Consider the following 17,131-nt stretch of genomic DNA (forward strand, 5'->3'; position numbering starts at 1 on the left):
GCATTCAAATTTTGGTGCAACTTTATCTGAGCACAATTCTATGTAATATATTAGTCGGTTTGTCTCATGTACCCCTAAAGGACTACATTCCCGCAGCTAGTTATATAAATGGCCTTAATCATGCCCATTCCTAGTTTTAAAACAAAACTTTAAGATAGTAAAGGAAGTAAAGGAACAAGTATTAGGTCATAACACTTTTTATTTCCAGCAAGTTATATGCACAACATATCATAAACTGTCCTATCTCAGCTAGTTTTAAACATTAACTGACAACATTACATGTCACAAACTACTAGCAATATCATACAGTACCACTCTGATCTTTAAACGAAGATTCATTAGAACTTACCAAACTGATTATAAAAATATACAAAAGGTGCTCTGCTTATTAAACCTTGTATTGCTGCTGCTGGGCTGGAGATGTAGTGAAAAGATATTGCTTCAAATATACAGAGTAAAATTTGGGTAGAAAAGAAATGCATACAGAGCCCAGAGAAAACAAGACATAAAGGCAAGTTTGGATCTCAGTCTTAGTTTCATTTTCTAATTTCAATTTGAAAGACTTTATATAATACAAAGTAAAAAACATTATAGGTAATAATGTAGATTGATGCAGTGCATATAACCCTTATAGGTAAAGCTGTTTGTGTTGAATACACATGACATTAAAACATTTAACAATAGCAGCACACTGTAATATTAATATTAGAAAAGACTTCCACTACATGAAAATTGCACTATGTATTATTCAACAATGACAAAAGTGAACCATGACATGTATTACTTGATGAAATGATTGCCCTGTCAAACTTAAGACACACTCAGAGTTTACAATAAACATTCACACTTGTTAAATTCACTGCTGTTACACATGAGCACATGACTGTTACGAGTTCCCCCCATACAGAACTCCAACAGATGACGCAAAAATAAATGGAAGATCAATGAGTATATCTGCAACCGTTGGCACACAAGAAATTTTCAAGACCTGTGCATCTCCAATGAAGAAGTACATTTCTAAATTCCTATCCAATATCTTAACATTATCTTAAAAAAATGCTTTCCTCATTTTAAAATTGAGAAGTACTGTCCAGGGTTATGTGAAGTGATTTGACAAACAAAAAGGAGATCAAATCCCGTGGAAATGAAGAGGATTAGTCGAAAATGAAACATATGCCCTTATAACTCAATATCAAACTTGTATTATGCAAAACAAATATGTTGAAAAATCTTTTACTGAGAACTGAAGTGGTTGCACCATGTATTGAAATAAAATGTTATAACATGCACGTGAATGTAAATGGGAATGAAGAACATGCATAATTGCCGCTTATCACAATGACTTTCTTAGTCAGAAACTACTTTTAAATGAAAATAAATTAAAAACAAATACTAATAATAGTTTTAAAAAAATTTCATATACATTTACATGGCAACTGTACATACAGCAGTCAAAAACGCATAAAATAAATCGGTATCTGTGTAGAAACTATATGAAAGTATGCTGTTTCAATCATGAATGTACAAGAAATACTATATCAGTTTTTTCTAACAGCAAATATCATTATACTGAAGTCTGCCTGTTTTGAAGTTGTGGGACATACTCCATCACTACTTTGGTCTCCTGCTAGCACTCTGATCCATTCTCACTATTTGACAATTGACGTAGTCCTTTCAGTTCCGACACAAGCGAAGCCCTCAGACTGCCTGGGTTTACTCCTGAGTGGACAGGCTTGGGGTTCACAGGAGGGTGTCGCTGTACTGCAGGCGTACTGTACACTTTCTCCATCTCCTCCAGCTCCGCAGCGGATGGAGGTGGAGGCAGATCAGGATCTAGCTGGACTAGTTCTGGTGGGGGTGGAGGAAGACTATCATCCTCCTGGTGATAGGCAGCATTCAGTGCTGAGAACTGAGCATTAAGCTTTTGCATCAGTTCCGCCTGATTAGCTTTTGGGGGCTGGTAATGTCCACTAGGTGGCATGCATCTTTCTCCATATTGAGATGGAGTGGGAGGGGCTGAATAAGCTATGTGTTGAGTGTCCACGGATGCATAGGGGCTGGGTTCTGACTGGTATTGTAATTGTTGTCTAGCATGAATACTCATTTGAATTGTCTGCAATTCAGCATACGCTGGTTCTCCTCCTGAACTGTTACTGCGACGGTGAAGTGAGGTACGATCTGACTCGGAGTGCTGGTCACGGGAAGACTGCTGGAGTTGCCTAGGTGGCGTGTTTCTGAGTTTCTGTAGAGTCTGAGGATTGGCTGTCGTAATAGAGGAGGACCGTCGGACCGGGGGTGGTGGTTTTGGGGTGTTCATAGAACTTCTCCTAGCAATTGGGGCACCTGTTTGTCTGGATACTGGGATACCTACAAGCAGTTATGTACCTATGTCACGATAAAGTATATGGGCTACATGAAAACATGCTACTGAGTCTGAATATTGTTTGCATAAATAGGTTTCATTGCATACAGAGTATTAGCATTCACATATAAATTGTCATATTAGTATATAGATCAAAGTTCTGCCAATATTCAAAGTAAACATGCATAATTTATTTTATCATCAGAAATAAAGATTTGATTAAAAAAATAACAGGTAAATTGATCTGTTCTATCTTCATCAGGACTGGGTGAAGAACACTCACTCCTAACACATACACACACCTGCAGTGGAGGCGGGCCTTTTAGCCTGCATTTCAGCTCTGAACATATTCCCTATTTCTGAATTACGAGGGATGGTGAAATATTTTTCATTGGCAGATATGCATTCTGTAGTATTATGATCAAAATCTGCAAACACATTCAATAGGCAAACTGAATAAAAGTGAGAACACAAAAAGACACACACTTCTGAAGGGTGCCTGTGTTAACATCACAGACACTCTACAGAAGTCTCAAAGTGTTAAAAAAGACAGTACAAACTTCAAAACAAACCATGCGTCATGAAAACAAAAACAAAGGTGAAGATTACATAAAAATAAAATATTTACAGGACTTTTTTGAAGCAGGCGACATGCTGATAGTCTGTATATTACGGCGTTTTAGACTTCCTGAGAATACATGATACATACAATAAAATTCAATTATTCTGATTAACAAAAGAAATAACAGACATTAAAGATGATAGCTCCTGCTACTTGCACTTAAACTTCCTCATGTAATAAAACTTCCTGAATCAGAATTTCATTTTTACATCGTGGATAAATTTGGTACCAATTACAGTATCATTTTCAAATGAAATTAACTTGAAAATATATTGCACTATATACAATTCTTTGATGGGACTATATTTTGTGGCAGATGATTTACTTTAGGACCAAAAATAATTTACTTTTTCATAGTGCTGTCGATTTTACTTTACACCATAGAAAATATTTACATTCCTAAAATGGATACCAGACATTCTAAAGATCTTGTATTAGTAAGAAATCTAAATTGTAAAAATCACAATTTAAGCACAAAAAGATCACATAAATGATAGAAATAAGATACATTATGATTTGTTAAATCACCAGTAACTTTACTTCATTTTCAGTGTATTTATTGTTTAGATTCAATTGTGCTTTCATACCCAGGAGCAAACATCCCTAAGCAACTTTTCATCTCTCTTTTTTTTTTTTTTTAAATCACATCACATACTTGTAAATCATGATTGATTTAAACATCAAAATGCATTACAACAAGATCTGAATTCTGATTTAAGATCAAGACATGAAATCATAAGTGCACAAGAGTCACAGAAATTAAACACAGAAGTTCATGAGCCTTAGAATATATGCATAAAATACAGATATTCAACAGAGAAGAACACATTGGACCCTACCTCCCATGGCTATCGTGTCCTGCGAGTTAGCTGGTGTGCTGTTCATCGTGCCGTAACCACTGGAGCACTGTAGCGAGTGCTGGCTGGTGTTGCTGTCACCGTCGTACGTTGACTGAAGGGCAGCCGTACTAGCTTCCAGTTCCTGTATTGCTTTGGCCAGCTCGATAGTGTTCCTCTTCATCTGTACAGAAAAATTCATCATTTCATACAGCTTATTGAGTATATGAAATGTAAATAAAATCTTTAGAATATGAAGATAATCCATGCTCAGATCCAGAGAGAAAGAGAAGAGGGCCAAAGATCCAACCTCATGATTGACATAAATACTATTATGACTATTTTGGTGTAAATCAAGGCATAAAAACAACAACAAATAGGATTCTTTGAATAGGTAAGGTTGGAACCCCCCCCCCCCCCCCCCAAAAAAAACCCAACCAAATTCTGGATCTGCACATGCAATTATCTAGAGATCTGAAAGAAAAATCATTTGGAGAAACAATCACCCAAACCATAAAACTTGTTTATATAAAGAATTAAAAATGTGGGGTGTCTAGCAGAAATGAAATGGTCACAAGCTTTTAGTACAATTGCTCTTGTAGAGCAGTGTTTAATTTCATGGTGCATGATGTTTATGATAAAATGTATTTGGTTTATAGATAAGATTAAAGTCTAAGGAATATATGTCTTGTCATCCGAATATATACAGAAGAAAATTATCCATATCTGTTCAAGCATGTAGTAAAATCTATGGAAAAGAGAAATTTGGTGTCAGAAGAGTGATCCAATCAATAACAACCCGTGTTTCTCTCAGTGTTGAGTAAATGATCTTACTTTACTAGGCTTTTCCTCACTATATACCTAATGTGCAAATTGAAAAAAATAATAAAACTAACATGAGGATCTAGAATACAAGTACACACACATTTATTGTTCAGATACATCTGTATTCCTATCTACTCACAAGTGATTTTCAATCAAATTCACAGTAATCATTAAATCTAGAAAACCATGCAAAACATGCAAGCACAAACAAAATTCAAATCTTCCTAAAAGTGCACTGCCAGTCTTTCATCTTTGTCATAAACTTGGATGCAAAATGTCAATATAAGAAAGAATACCGATTTTACATGAAAATGAAGATAGAATAATAGATTAACATGTGGATTCCCATCTCACAACATGGACACATTACAATACAGAAGTGCACAGAAAATTCAGATAGCCATCACCCTTCTACAGATAATATAGAATCCTTGCCTTGGCTTTGTGTTTTTCTTCCTCTTGTTCGTAATCGCTGTTTAATGCAGCGGTAGCGTTATCTAACTGGTTGATTGCTTCCACCAGGTCCATAGGGAGCTAATAGTTTACACAGAAAAGAGTGAAAGTTCAAAAGTCCACAGGAAAAAAAAAAACCTTCGTAGTGAAGCAAGTTCCATTTTAAGCTACAGAAAGACTCCGAGAAGTCTGTTATGTTACATTGTTGTTATCAGAAAAGTTTTCTCCATCACCGGTTAAGAATTATATTGTCCATGAATGCATCAAGCAGTATGTTTCCACACTTCATAATTAGTTTTTTTAAAAATCATTTTTGTCCGTAGCTTAAAACTTTAGTGCGAGTTTCCAGTTTTGTCCTAACATTTTTTTTTATCTCCAGCAGATTCTCTGGTATTCTTGAAGACAAAGTTGGAAACTTGTAAAACACATGTACAATAATTAACAATATCAGAAATGAATACAAAATAAACTTGTAAATGGGGTAAAATAAAAGGAACACACTGGAACATATATTTTTGACTGCTACATGCTATGTGCTGAACTTAAAGAACTTATAATATCAAGCGTATGTTGTGGTAATATTTAGTATTGCATTAACTGTTTAGCATATGCCAGTTATATAGGCTTTAAAGCTAAGATGTGCCTCATCATTCAATTATAAAAGTCATGCAAAAATCTCAAACTTATAAAGAATCATTAAATCAATTTCCAGATATCTCAGCATTAATTGCCATGGCCTCCATGAAATATATTGCCTTTCAGTAAGCCACATAGACAACAAAATTCTGTAAGTGCTGACATGACATTGAAATTAGAGGTACCTCACTCGTCCCCGGCTTGGCGGTCCCATCGGACTCCGATTCTCTCCTCTTACTGGCAGCCATGTTTGCAAGATCACTCATGTTTACATAAGCTGGGGCTTCACCTGGGTTATAAATTATACAAAACATCACTTGAAGTATTGTACAAAAACTATCTCATTGTTTCTAACCACTCATGAGAGAGTTTTCTTTTCATAATGAAATATTTCTTGAAAACAAATATCATGAATAAGATCAAAATGTAAAAGTTTGTGTTCATAATTTTTTACAGAAACAAACACATTTCTTCAAACAATTATACAATAAATCATAAGAACACTCTTTCAGACAAAAATCATCATTAATACGTACATATTTTTCATCATAAGTAATACCTATCTATTCCCTGTTATACTAGACAACAGAACAGCCCACTTGAGCTTACAGTTCAGGTGAGCTAAATACCATTAAGTGAGTAAGCAACTCCTCCCCATTGTTATTATCAGTAATGATTCTCCATTGTTATTATCAGTAACATCTTTCTATTCATTATCCTCTGTAACATCTTACCTATGGTTGGGACTTTGGGAGGTGGGACTGCCTTTGACTTTGGTTTCGGGGCCAGGGGGGGCAGAACCGGCTGCATCTTGTTGATGGTTGCTGACTGTGGCCTCGAGTAATGACCCGACCCAGCACTGGACGAGGAATTCGACCTCTCTTTTTTCTTGTTCCTGATTTGAACATCTTCTTCCTCTGCCATTTCTGAGGGTGGTTCAAACAGACTGGCTGAAAGGGCCGGTCTGTTGTGTGTTTTTTCATAAGCAGATGATATTGTATGTGGTCGATTGTCATCTGATTTAGAGTTGGAGCTTGGTGGGTTTGGCCAGTTGGTCCACGTAGAACTAGCTGAGGGTGTGTTGTCTGACGGGGTAGAGGACTGTGAGTCGGCATCGGCATTGTCTGTACTGATCTGATCAGCGTCCTGTGTCAAACAACCAAACATCAACCTCCAATCTCATTTTCTGCCTTTCTAATGATGTTAAATCTCAGTATGTTGAGGATAACAAGGGCTTACAAGTTTGGGAGAGAATAGCCTTTGAAGCAATTTTGACAAAAGCAAATGACAAAAAAAAAAGAAAAGGAAAAAAAAAAGTACATAAAAAGTCAAGATTTTTAAAATAAATATTTTGATGCAAAAATTATATGTTAGATAGTAAAAATTTTACAAAAGCATTTCTGTCAAGGCAACAATGAGAGAGAACTCCTATAGCTATCAATGCTGAACTTTAGAAACGGATGGAAGAATCATGCCATATAAAGAATAGCATCCAATAATCTAGTACCAATTTTTGTTTCTCATCTCATAATGACTTAGCAATGTCTCAGTATATGTAAAGTATCACATGCTTGCAAGGAATCTATCTATGAAATATAAAGTCTGTATTTAAGAGAGGCAAGTAGTACTACATAATCAAACTAGCACTACTACATCTCTATTGACTGCTCATCCTATTTGTTCAAGTTTAACTTCAAAGACAATTTCCAATTTTTCATTGATTATAAGGATGTTTTAGATCATTTTAATAATAATCCTGCAGGGGAAAAAAATCCTATCATCCATTCAGAGACAAAAGTATTTAAGAGCATTTGTAATGTGATGATTTTCAGGGCCAACTAGCAGCATGCAATGATTTGGAGAAGGAGACTGTGAAGCTTTACACAGGAAGTAATGGACTGTACCTTTCGGCGAATGTTTAATGATGTGGGAGTAGCAGGTCGCAGAAACAGGGTATCTTGTGACGTAAATCCGGAGTCCTGGGAAGAAACGCTCGTTAATCGTGCTGTACCCATTGGTATTGTCTGATTATAAAAATAAAGCATGCAGCTGACAAAACTACAAACTCCAAAGCCCAAAAAGATACGATGTTGATTAAACCGACTGCAAATGAAATGGAACAAAGATTGCTTTTCAATTTATCACTGAAACTGGAAAAATATAATGAACAGAAGAAATAGAGAACTACACTCTGCTTGATTTACAAATTTGCCAAGATTTTGTTCCCCAAAAAATATAAAAATCTTTAATTGTTCACTGCACTTAACAATCATGCACACTCCAACAATAGAAGGTTATTAAAGAATTGACTTGGAGGAGGTGACACTGGGTTTAGAAATAACTGTTAGTGAGGTGCAGGGATTACAATACAACTTACTAATCGAAATCTGGGGAGCAGCTGAGAGAACAGAAAGTATATTGGTAATTCACTCTGCTCTGCAAGTCCACACAATTCTTAAGGAAATATCTACCTATGCAGCATTAAGTGCCTACCAAAGGGACTTCATGGGAATGCATGCATATGGGACACTATCAAGCAAACTAAATCTACTGGCAAAATGAAAGATATGGCATATATATAAGGAGTAAAACTGGAATTTCATGCACACCAAAGGAGTTATCTCCCTGTACCTGACATATCTTATTCACCACCACCAAATTATGAACTATATGACAAGGCTCAGATCATGGAATTTTCAATATTATATTAAAGATTTTACTTCTGCAGGTAGAAAATTTTTGAGCTTGAGAGCCCAACATGCCTCATCAAACCTTTCTTGTAATTTAGTTGTTATTTCTCTGTTAGCATTTGCAATGACAGAAAATCACATTTTATTTTTTGAGATGTCCACTAATTGCACCATAATGCATTCTGACCCTTGTCACCACTACTGCAGTACAGAAGAGGTAAACGAATCCACTCCAGCACTAACCTGAGCCGAGTTTCGGAGATGATTGAGGTGACTGGGGGAGTGTGATTTTAAGGAACCGCTGGAGGAAGAGGTAATACTATTGATGCTGCACATGCTGGATTTACGTGATCCTATAGAACTCGGAGAACTTGGGGGTGAATGCTGAAAGCAAAAAATAGTGGTCCACATCTCAGTCCTGTCTTTACAAAATATTGTTTAGATGACCACTGGTTTGTTTAAATTTAAAAAGATAAAAGTACAACATTGTCCCTGAAAATGAAATATTCTTGAATATATAAGATGAAGAAATAAGCATGAAATGAAATGCAGGGGCAGGAGTGATAATTGATATTATTTGAACTTTGGCTCTGTATACACATCTCTGAATCCAGTAACATACTTGTGAGAAGTTCCACACGCTACTGCTATCGAATCCTTTCAGATCCATGATGACTTGCTCACTAGCTGGGGGAAGGGTGTGGGGGTCATTACACTGCATACACAGGTGGTCCATGATCTCCTGAAGATGTGTTATTTCTGTCAACAGACTCACCTCATGATCCTACAAAACCATCACAATGCATCACTGACCTTACTCAACAATACATCATCATACATCACATACATGACAATGACCTCACTGGATATAGCCTTCATATATCAACATTCAACACATAGTGTGAAAATATTTGAACCAAGTAGGGAGGGGGTGGGGGAGGGGCTTGTCAAAACACACAAGTCCATAAAAACTGAGATATAACAGGGGTCAAAATTAACTTTTTCTACCACAGGCTAATTTTAGCCTGTGAGTAAAAAATCCACAGGCTAAAATGAAAACCTACAAGCTAAAATAAAAATAATGAAGCAGTGCTCTTTTTTCATATGCTTTTTTTTTTCAATCAATAATTTTCCCCATCATTATTCATTACTGAACCTAGTGGGTCAACAGTCATCGTTTGGACAAGACACTATGTTACGTAAGTCATATGGTGCAATGTTTAGGTGTCTTGATTATCGCACCTCTAATCCACAACCTGTTTACCGCAGGTCTAGATCCAGTCTTCCAATTTCATGCCACATCAGGGTTGTTACTAGTGATTTTTCAAAGCGAATGCGGGACTCATGGTTTTATAAGCAGCACGATCACAAGCCCCATGAACTTTTTTGATAATCATCTACGCGATGAGCAGTGAACTCGTGTCATCACTACCACCCGACCTCAATATGACAATAAATTAATTTAGATAGGACATTCTCATGATTCTGATAAAAATAACTACCGAAAGACTTGGTGAAACATACACTCCTATTTTTTTTTTTAGATGAATGAATTACAAAAACTTCATACTTGGAATTCAATTTAATCACCCCTATAGGTGAACAGGACTCGTGGCACATGTCTATATTTTTCATCATAATGCGATGTCCGACCTCTAAAGCATTTGTTTGACTCAGTGTTTCTTAAAAGATCGGAAAAGAAAAATTCGGATAGAAACGGTTGTTGAAATCGGTCGTTCATGTAAGCGTTTGTATGATTCAGAGAGCATGTTTAAGAAAAGCGAATAGCGCATCACCGTATAAAACGGATACTATACGATCATAGTCTGTAAATCACCACTCGCTAAGATTTTCGAGTGTCCACTATTTTTAATCGCTATTTTTTAAATGTATTCGCATTTTGCGAGTATTTCTTGCTAATTTCGAGCCCTGTATAACACATTATGAATTCACAGTAGTATACATTTCCTAAATAGAGACACTTTACCGATAAATAACAAGCAAAGCGCTTAACATTTGCTTGTACTAAAACAGTCCATTCTTACAACAAAAGGCCTTAGGTAGCTGATGAAGAAGCAGAAACGGCTGCGCTCCTCAATCAGCGCCGTCCGAACCGAGTTCTTCTCTGCCATCTCCAGAGCCTGGTATCTGCTGTTGACATCATCCATAGCATTGTCCAGCTTCAGCTGCATATCGTTCTTTCCTGAAATCAAAACAATTTGTTCATCAACTCCACACATAATTATGTAACACATTATAGTATAAATTTTTCTAGTCAAACATTAATTTTCCCCAGTCATTTCAATTCTACCATTTCATCAAGGATGAATAACACATCTAAATAATTGCTGACTTCCTTTTGAACCAGAAAAATGTAGTGTTTTAGCCAGTTAGCACAGTACGTGCGTTCATGTGTAAATGCCGATCTACGGATTGCAAGTTCAAATTTCGCAGACAATTTAACCCCCCCCCCCCCTTTCCCCTGACTAATATCTACTGAAATCTCCATTTTTTCACTACATACAGTAAAATCTAAAAACTTTTAATTTATTTACTGCTCATGTCCTCTACTTTTCATCTTTAACAGTTTCCTTTGGAGTGATACATATCATATTGACAACTTCTATAATAAATACGATTCTTGCGCACACTTTTAACAAAACAGTAGTTATCGGCAGACTTTAGACAGAATCGTTGACAAAGACCACTTTAATTATAATGATATAATGTCAGGTAACTGTGAAGATAAAATTGCAGTGTAGAAGGGTCTTAAATCTTTGCCTTTATGAATGAACAAGTAAACATTATTTTCATCTCCTCAAATTGTTACAACAGGAATGGGACTTTTTCTGTGTTGCTGATAAGCCTTCTATTTCAGTTCCATAATAACACAGTTTACTGATATGTTGATGTATAGGTGTGTAATGTAATCAATCAAGCCTGACTTTATTTATCAATATATTGCATTAGTCAGATAACATACCTCCTGAAGGTGACAGGTTATCGTTTTTTCGAAGTTAAAATACAGGTGTAGACACTGTTTGCTTGTTTCAATTCACACCTATGTTTTGCATCAAAGAATATCTCAAAGTTTAGTACAATTTTTTTCTCATTACTCCATCATTTGTGCACATATCTAAATTAAAATCCTGACTGGACTATTGTAAAATATCAAATCTGAAGTTATAGGGGACAATACAAAAGGATAGATTAAATGTTTAAATGTAAATCCTATTTATTTCTTTAATGCTGTTATTGCATATACACTAAAGTGTATCAATGGTAATTCTTAAAAAGTTAACATAGAGGTGGGCTGTGTTCTGAACAAAGTAGGTCACTGCTTGCTGGATAAAATCATGGAGGGATTTGAATTACCCTTCCATCAATACACAATTGTTAAGCAGTGTGACAGGAGAGTTGTCACACCATACTGCCGAGACAAATTCATAGTTAAAGTAGACAGCTGACTATCATATTCTCTTCATGTGATTATACAATATCTCTCCATCACAAAAGGACCATCTCAACAGGTTCCCCTCTGCTAACTGAAATACAGAGGAATGATTGAGATGCATATTCCTGTACGTCATTTCCTGTAACTGCACCTCCCAGACACTGCTGCACCTTGGGGCATTCTTGTCAACTTCTTATTCTGCTACTTTACATTTTCAAACACAGCAGCCACGCCTACCCCAGCCAGCTGTTCAGTTGTGATATTATCATTCTACTTTATCATGCTTATGTACAGGTTAATTTATTTTTATCTTTTTTCATTTCATTTTAATTTTTTTTAATACCATGTTTATAACTTGTAGGAATACAGCCAATCCTTGGATTTAAATATACAAGTTTAATAGTTGAGAGATTTTTAAATACCCCTAAAAAGATGTTCAAAAGATTTTTCAACCCTGTAAACATGGTACAGAAAGGTGATAATTGCTATGCAGACTTTCTATACTTTTAAAATTGCTAAATTGCAAAATTACACCAAATGATATAAGTGTTTTGCTAAGCAAACTCCGCTTGTGATTCTCTTGAAATCTTTCACTGCGACCTCGATAATGACAATGTTACAAAACAAAAACACAATGGATCTAAAGAAAATAGGATTCAATTTACAAATTCTCTCAAGTTTAATTTACACTAAATGGATTAAACCTATCCACAACACTCTTCCTCTTTGTTTTCCTCTGAACCAGAAAACATTCTCAAATGTACATTTTACACCTGAGGTATTTCTGAAAAGGTAAATTAACTCATTACACCTATCACTGACAAGGACATCCATCTACACTCCACATAATTGACATTGATATAAAAACCTGTAAACTCTCTACTTCTACAGGACAAATACTCTCTCTCAAATAATTTGGTTGCAATTAGAGATTTAATTTTTGTAAATGAGTTTCCCTGGAAACATAATCTTCAGTTCAGTGACCCTCATCATTTCCACACTCAAATAAATGCATGTAATTTTTGTTGATTTTTCTAACATGTTTCTCCAATAACCATGACAACTACACAATTCTCTTTAATAGTCAATGCAACACAATTCAACTTAAGATTTTTACACGAGCATTATCAACCCGAGTTTTGAATGTTTCGTGCTAAATTCCTAATTCATGTATGTCACCTATTAGGCCAGAACCTTCTTGTGGTCCCCTGCCGGATACACCACAGTTACAGGATGTTAAGAAACCTTCAAGATGTTTAAATAGTTCAGGTTTACAGGAAGTTCAACTGTTCCTGAACCATTGTAAGACATGTCAGCTGTTTCAAAATTTCTCTACCTCCTGTAGAAGTAGCTTTATTGATTGGATGTTTACAGGAGAGTTGTAGCTCTCATCTTCATCACTTACGAATTGTGTTTTTACATCAAATACTTAAATAATCCACTCATATATACATAAAATTGTGAAACTATCAAATCCTTCACTTCTCCAATCTACAGTATGATTTTCTAAAACCACACTCTCAATGATAAAAGTTTCTCCAAGTCATACCAGCATTTTATACTCTTAATGTGTTCATTATCACTTTTTCGAAGATAATTCATTTGCTAGCATTTTAACGTATCATTTCATAAGCCTCCTCAAGATAAGCACAGCAAGATTTCTATATATCAAAAGGTCATTTTACAAGTTCCTACCATCAGAGATACAATATTGGCTGCCAGAGTATTTTTAGATTTATACCTTGTCTTTAGTTATGATCTCAGCCCCTATTTATTTGATACTATGTCAATCAAATAAACTCTTGATTTATCTGAATGGATGTAACAACCAGGAGTGGTTTTCTGCATCTTTAATCTTTGGGGAAAATAATTTTTCTTCCCTTTCTTACAAGACATTATCTGCCAATATATCTTTTAACAGTAATATTGATTCTGATCATTGCTACTGCTTTTGTATCACCAGTCCAAATGATGACAAAATCCCAGAGAATCCACCAATCAACAAACATATGCCACATCCTCCCTACATTTTTGACAATGTTAACACACCAGACACTTGTTTCATGTTCTATTATCAAACTACATTTGATGGATCATGCACAAATTATCTTATCTGTTTTGAACCAGCAGGTGCTTTCAGCAGATATGTATACTGACATCTACAACAACTACTTGCTAAATAGTCAAATGATCTGTTCCCCCCTGTGAACCTCACTGACCTTTCTTGACCTTCTTCTGTAGCCTCATCGTATCGGAAGCAGCTTTCTTGATCTCCTGACGAGCTTTTTTATATTCTGAAGAATTAAAGAAATATTTAATTTGATGAGGTTGCATTTAACATAAATGTGTTTGGAGAAAATCTAAACAGTCTGGATTTCTAATATCTAAAATTTAAAGCGTATGCAATACACAAGTTCACAGTTCTGTGTACATAAATTAGCTGGATTCATATTTTAGCACATTTGGTCTTGAAGGAAGAGTGCTATTATACGGTTGCGTTAACATGTGATATTCTCTATCCATTATTATACGTGAGAACACTAAAATATAAGCGTCAGCTCCAATTAAACTCAATCATAAAAATAAGTAAATCTACAGTATGAAGTACACCCTAATAAATATATTGAAATCTTTCTACAAAAATTCATGTTGGTGTCGGTAAGCATGGCATAGAAGATTATTGATTGTCCTGAAGGGGACCCAACCTTTGGCATGTTCCTTGTCCAGCTGAGCCACAGATTTTTTCCATTCTTCACTGTGTTCCTGAACTGGAGTGACTAGATTATCAATGATGGACCTGTAAAACAAATAACTGCCACTGATCGTAATCTTATTAAAAGTGATAGATATACTGACAAATCTTAAAATGTAAAAATTAATACAACAAATCATCATAAGAAAGAGAGAAGACAGGGATCAGTGTAAATGATAGACTACTCCTTCACTCATTACACGCAATCAAGCACCAACAAAATCTAACATCTAATTCTAATTAGCCTAGACTATAACCTAAACTTCATAACGACTAATTCTAATTAGCCTAGACTATAACCTAAACTTCATAACTTCAGAATGACTAATTAATTCTAATTAGCCTAGACTATAACCTAAAACTGCATATTCATAACTTCAGAATCACTTTTCAATCAAGGTTTTATACATTATAAGCTGATTTTTTTCCCCAACCACAACAAAGTATTGCAGTCTCAAAAAAATAACCCGGTAGCCCGACACCCTAGGAGCAGGCATGTAAAAATTGCATAAGCAGAAGCCCACCTAGCATGTCTAATTTTGTACAAGAAAATCACTTCCCTCTCAATCATCAGACATGCTTTTCATAAAGTCAATTCATACAGCCTTAGTTTCATTCTCGATAAGAATGTTACATGGGCATCTCCTGCATGAAGAATACTTTCTAGTTCAACCTAACATCTAATGCATAAATCTGATAGTAGTGCAGACGTTTTTGGTAAAGCGTCCACACAAAGTATTAGTACTGAGTAAATGTGCTGAATTCACACTGATGCAGAAAGAATATTTGCTCAAAATGATACCTGTCCTAAAATAATAATTTTTGTTCGGGCAGGTGCAATTGATAGGAATACCTGCCCAATGGGCATGTATTCAATAAAAGTTTACTTAAAGGACACATCTCATGTTTTCAAAGTATACAACATTACATGCATTTCGTCTTCTTTATGCTGATAGTAATTAATTCTAATAGTTCGTTCGCCGAAATTTTGCAATAATTAACCACAATACAGACTTATATCTAAGCCCCGATTTAAAAAAGTCTAGTTAATTAGGTAGGTAGTCACGTGGTACAGTGACGTCACATGCGCCCTTCGGATTGTGAAAGTACTGCGAGATATTATTAAAAACTCAACTTTTAGGGGCCTAATTTATTTAACATGGGCATCCATGTTGACAAATTGTCTGAGTTTTATATGTGTTCGCCACCAGTGCACACATATAATGATGTAAATACCCAAATATAGCGTGTATGAAATCGGCAATATTGTGAGTAAATAATGTTTATATGGGTCGCTGTCTACAAACTGTTTGGTGATGTTATTCCTTTATACATCTGTAATTGGTGCTGTTTTTCTAAAATAAATAGTGCAATCATTATTTAGTTTTGAATTCGACAAATTATGATACGTTAAATTGTTGAGAACTAGGCCCTATGCCAAGCTATTGTCATGAGTGCATTTCGGAAAGAAAGAAAAAGACAGCACACACACAAATCAATTAAAAATATTTAAATTTAAAGTGGTAATCACATTATTTTATTTTGATAAAGCAATCTTATTACTATTTTTGAATTGTGATCTGCACATCTTTAGGAAGTAGGAAGTGGGAGCACAGCATTATAGCCTACTGACGCACTCAGGATGCTACGAGTTCAATAAGGAAATAATTTTATAATTCAATTTAAAGTTAGGAAATACAATATTCTATTATTTGTGTAATGAAAAGTTCAATCATTTTGTATCTTTAATCTTTATTTTGTAAATCTACCAGTTGGTAGAAGTTACATTGTATCGTCGATATATGTTGTTACAAGGTGAAGGTCAGTTGATCCGAGTGTGTATTGAATTTGAAGAGCAAAACAGAATGTATGCTATAGGCCTACCAGTGCTTATAGCTTTGATATATCCATTTTCTCGCAGTTTAGCAGGGTCTCTGTCCAAGCAGTTTTTGAAAAGGTCACTGGGTGTGTTTTTTAAGGTAAAGTTCTTGCTCCAACAAAAAAATTATCCACATCTTTTTTCTCGTACCTTCCTTCGAAAAATGAAAAATACTCAGTCTAAATCCTTGCTAACGACAACTAGTACACCCGAGCACGGCACAAAACATCTTAATGCATTATTATTTACAAGCCGTAAACATGATAATTGGTTTTTTGTCGATTAAATCTAATTTGTTTATGAAATGGCCAATAGATGTTTTCAAACCAGAGGGCGCATATGACGTCACACATAATGGCGCGTAAACTAGCGAAAGAAAATATGCATATCGCAAGATTTGAATTTCATCGCTTTCAAACTCGAAAACTACGCAAAATATTTCATTTAAAACACATTTAAAGTAGTTTTAGGCACAAAAAGAGTTAATTTTGCTGAAAAAATGAAAAAGTTTATAAACATGCGTTGTGTCCTTAAAAGACTGTCCCTCGCTGAACAGAAAACAATAAAATGATTCCTTGTTTTTCAGCAAGAACCAGGCAGTATATTTCATGTAAATTAGGAA

The 17,131-nt window shown here is 35.3% G+C and overlaps 1 protein-coding gene across 32 annotated transcripts in view; it reads right to left on the reverse strand.

Moving 5' to 3' along the window:
* Nucleotides 1-181: 181 nt before the first annotated feature.
* The window catches only part of LOC125657234 (protein MTSS 2-like), a 31,151-nt gene continuing 14,201 nt past the window's right edge, over nt 182-17,131 (reverse strand). The window contains exons 5-18 of one of the 32 annotated variants that reach the window (XM_056147544.1): nt 14,584-14,675; nt 14,098-14,172; nt 10,470-10,627; nt 9,047-9,208; nt 8,668-8,808; nt 7,639-7,713; nt 6,469-6,880; nt 5,920-6,023; nt 5,081-5,179; nt 4,655-4,681; nt 3,824-4,004; nt 2,991-3,050; nt 2,665-2,790; nt 182-2,367 (exon numbers count right to left, since the gene is read on the reverse strand). In XM_056147544.1, the coding sequence (XP_056003519.1) occupies nt 1,628-2,367; nt 2,665-2,790; nt 2,991-3,050; nt 3,824-4,004; nt 4,655-4,681; nt 5,081-5,179; nt 5,920-6,023; nt 6,469-6,880; nt 7,639-7,713; nt 8,668-8,808; nt 9,047-9,208; nt 10,470-10,627; nt 14,098-14,172; nt 14,584-14,675 (2,452 nt within the window). In that variant the 3' untranslated portion in view covers nt 182-1,627. Of the gene's footprint in view, nt 2,368-2,664; nt 2,791-2,990; nt 3,051-3,823; nt 4,005-4,654; nt 4,682-5,080; nt 5,180-5,919; nt 6,024-6,468; nt 6,881-7,638; nt 7,759-8,667; nt 8,809-9,046; nt 9,209-10,469; nt 10,628-14,097; nt 14,173-14,583; nt 14,676-17,131 lie in introns of all 32 variants that reach the window. The other 31 variants (XM_056147538.1, XM_056147561.1, XM_056147553.1 and 28 more) reach the window with 31 other exon arrangements.

The sequence above is a fragment of the Ostrea edulis genome, chromosome 1 (genome assembly GCF_947568905.1).
Source record: "Ostrea edulis chromosome 1, xbOstEdul1.1, whole genome shotgun sequence".
Lineage (NCBI taxonomy): Eukaryota > Metazoa > Mollusca > Bivalvia > Ostreida > Ostreidae > Ostrea > Ostrea edulis.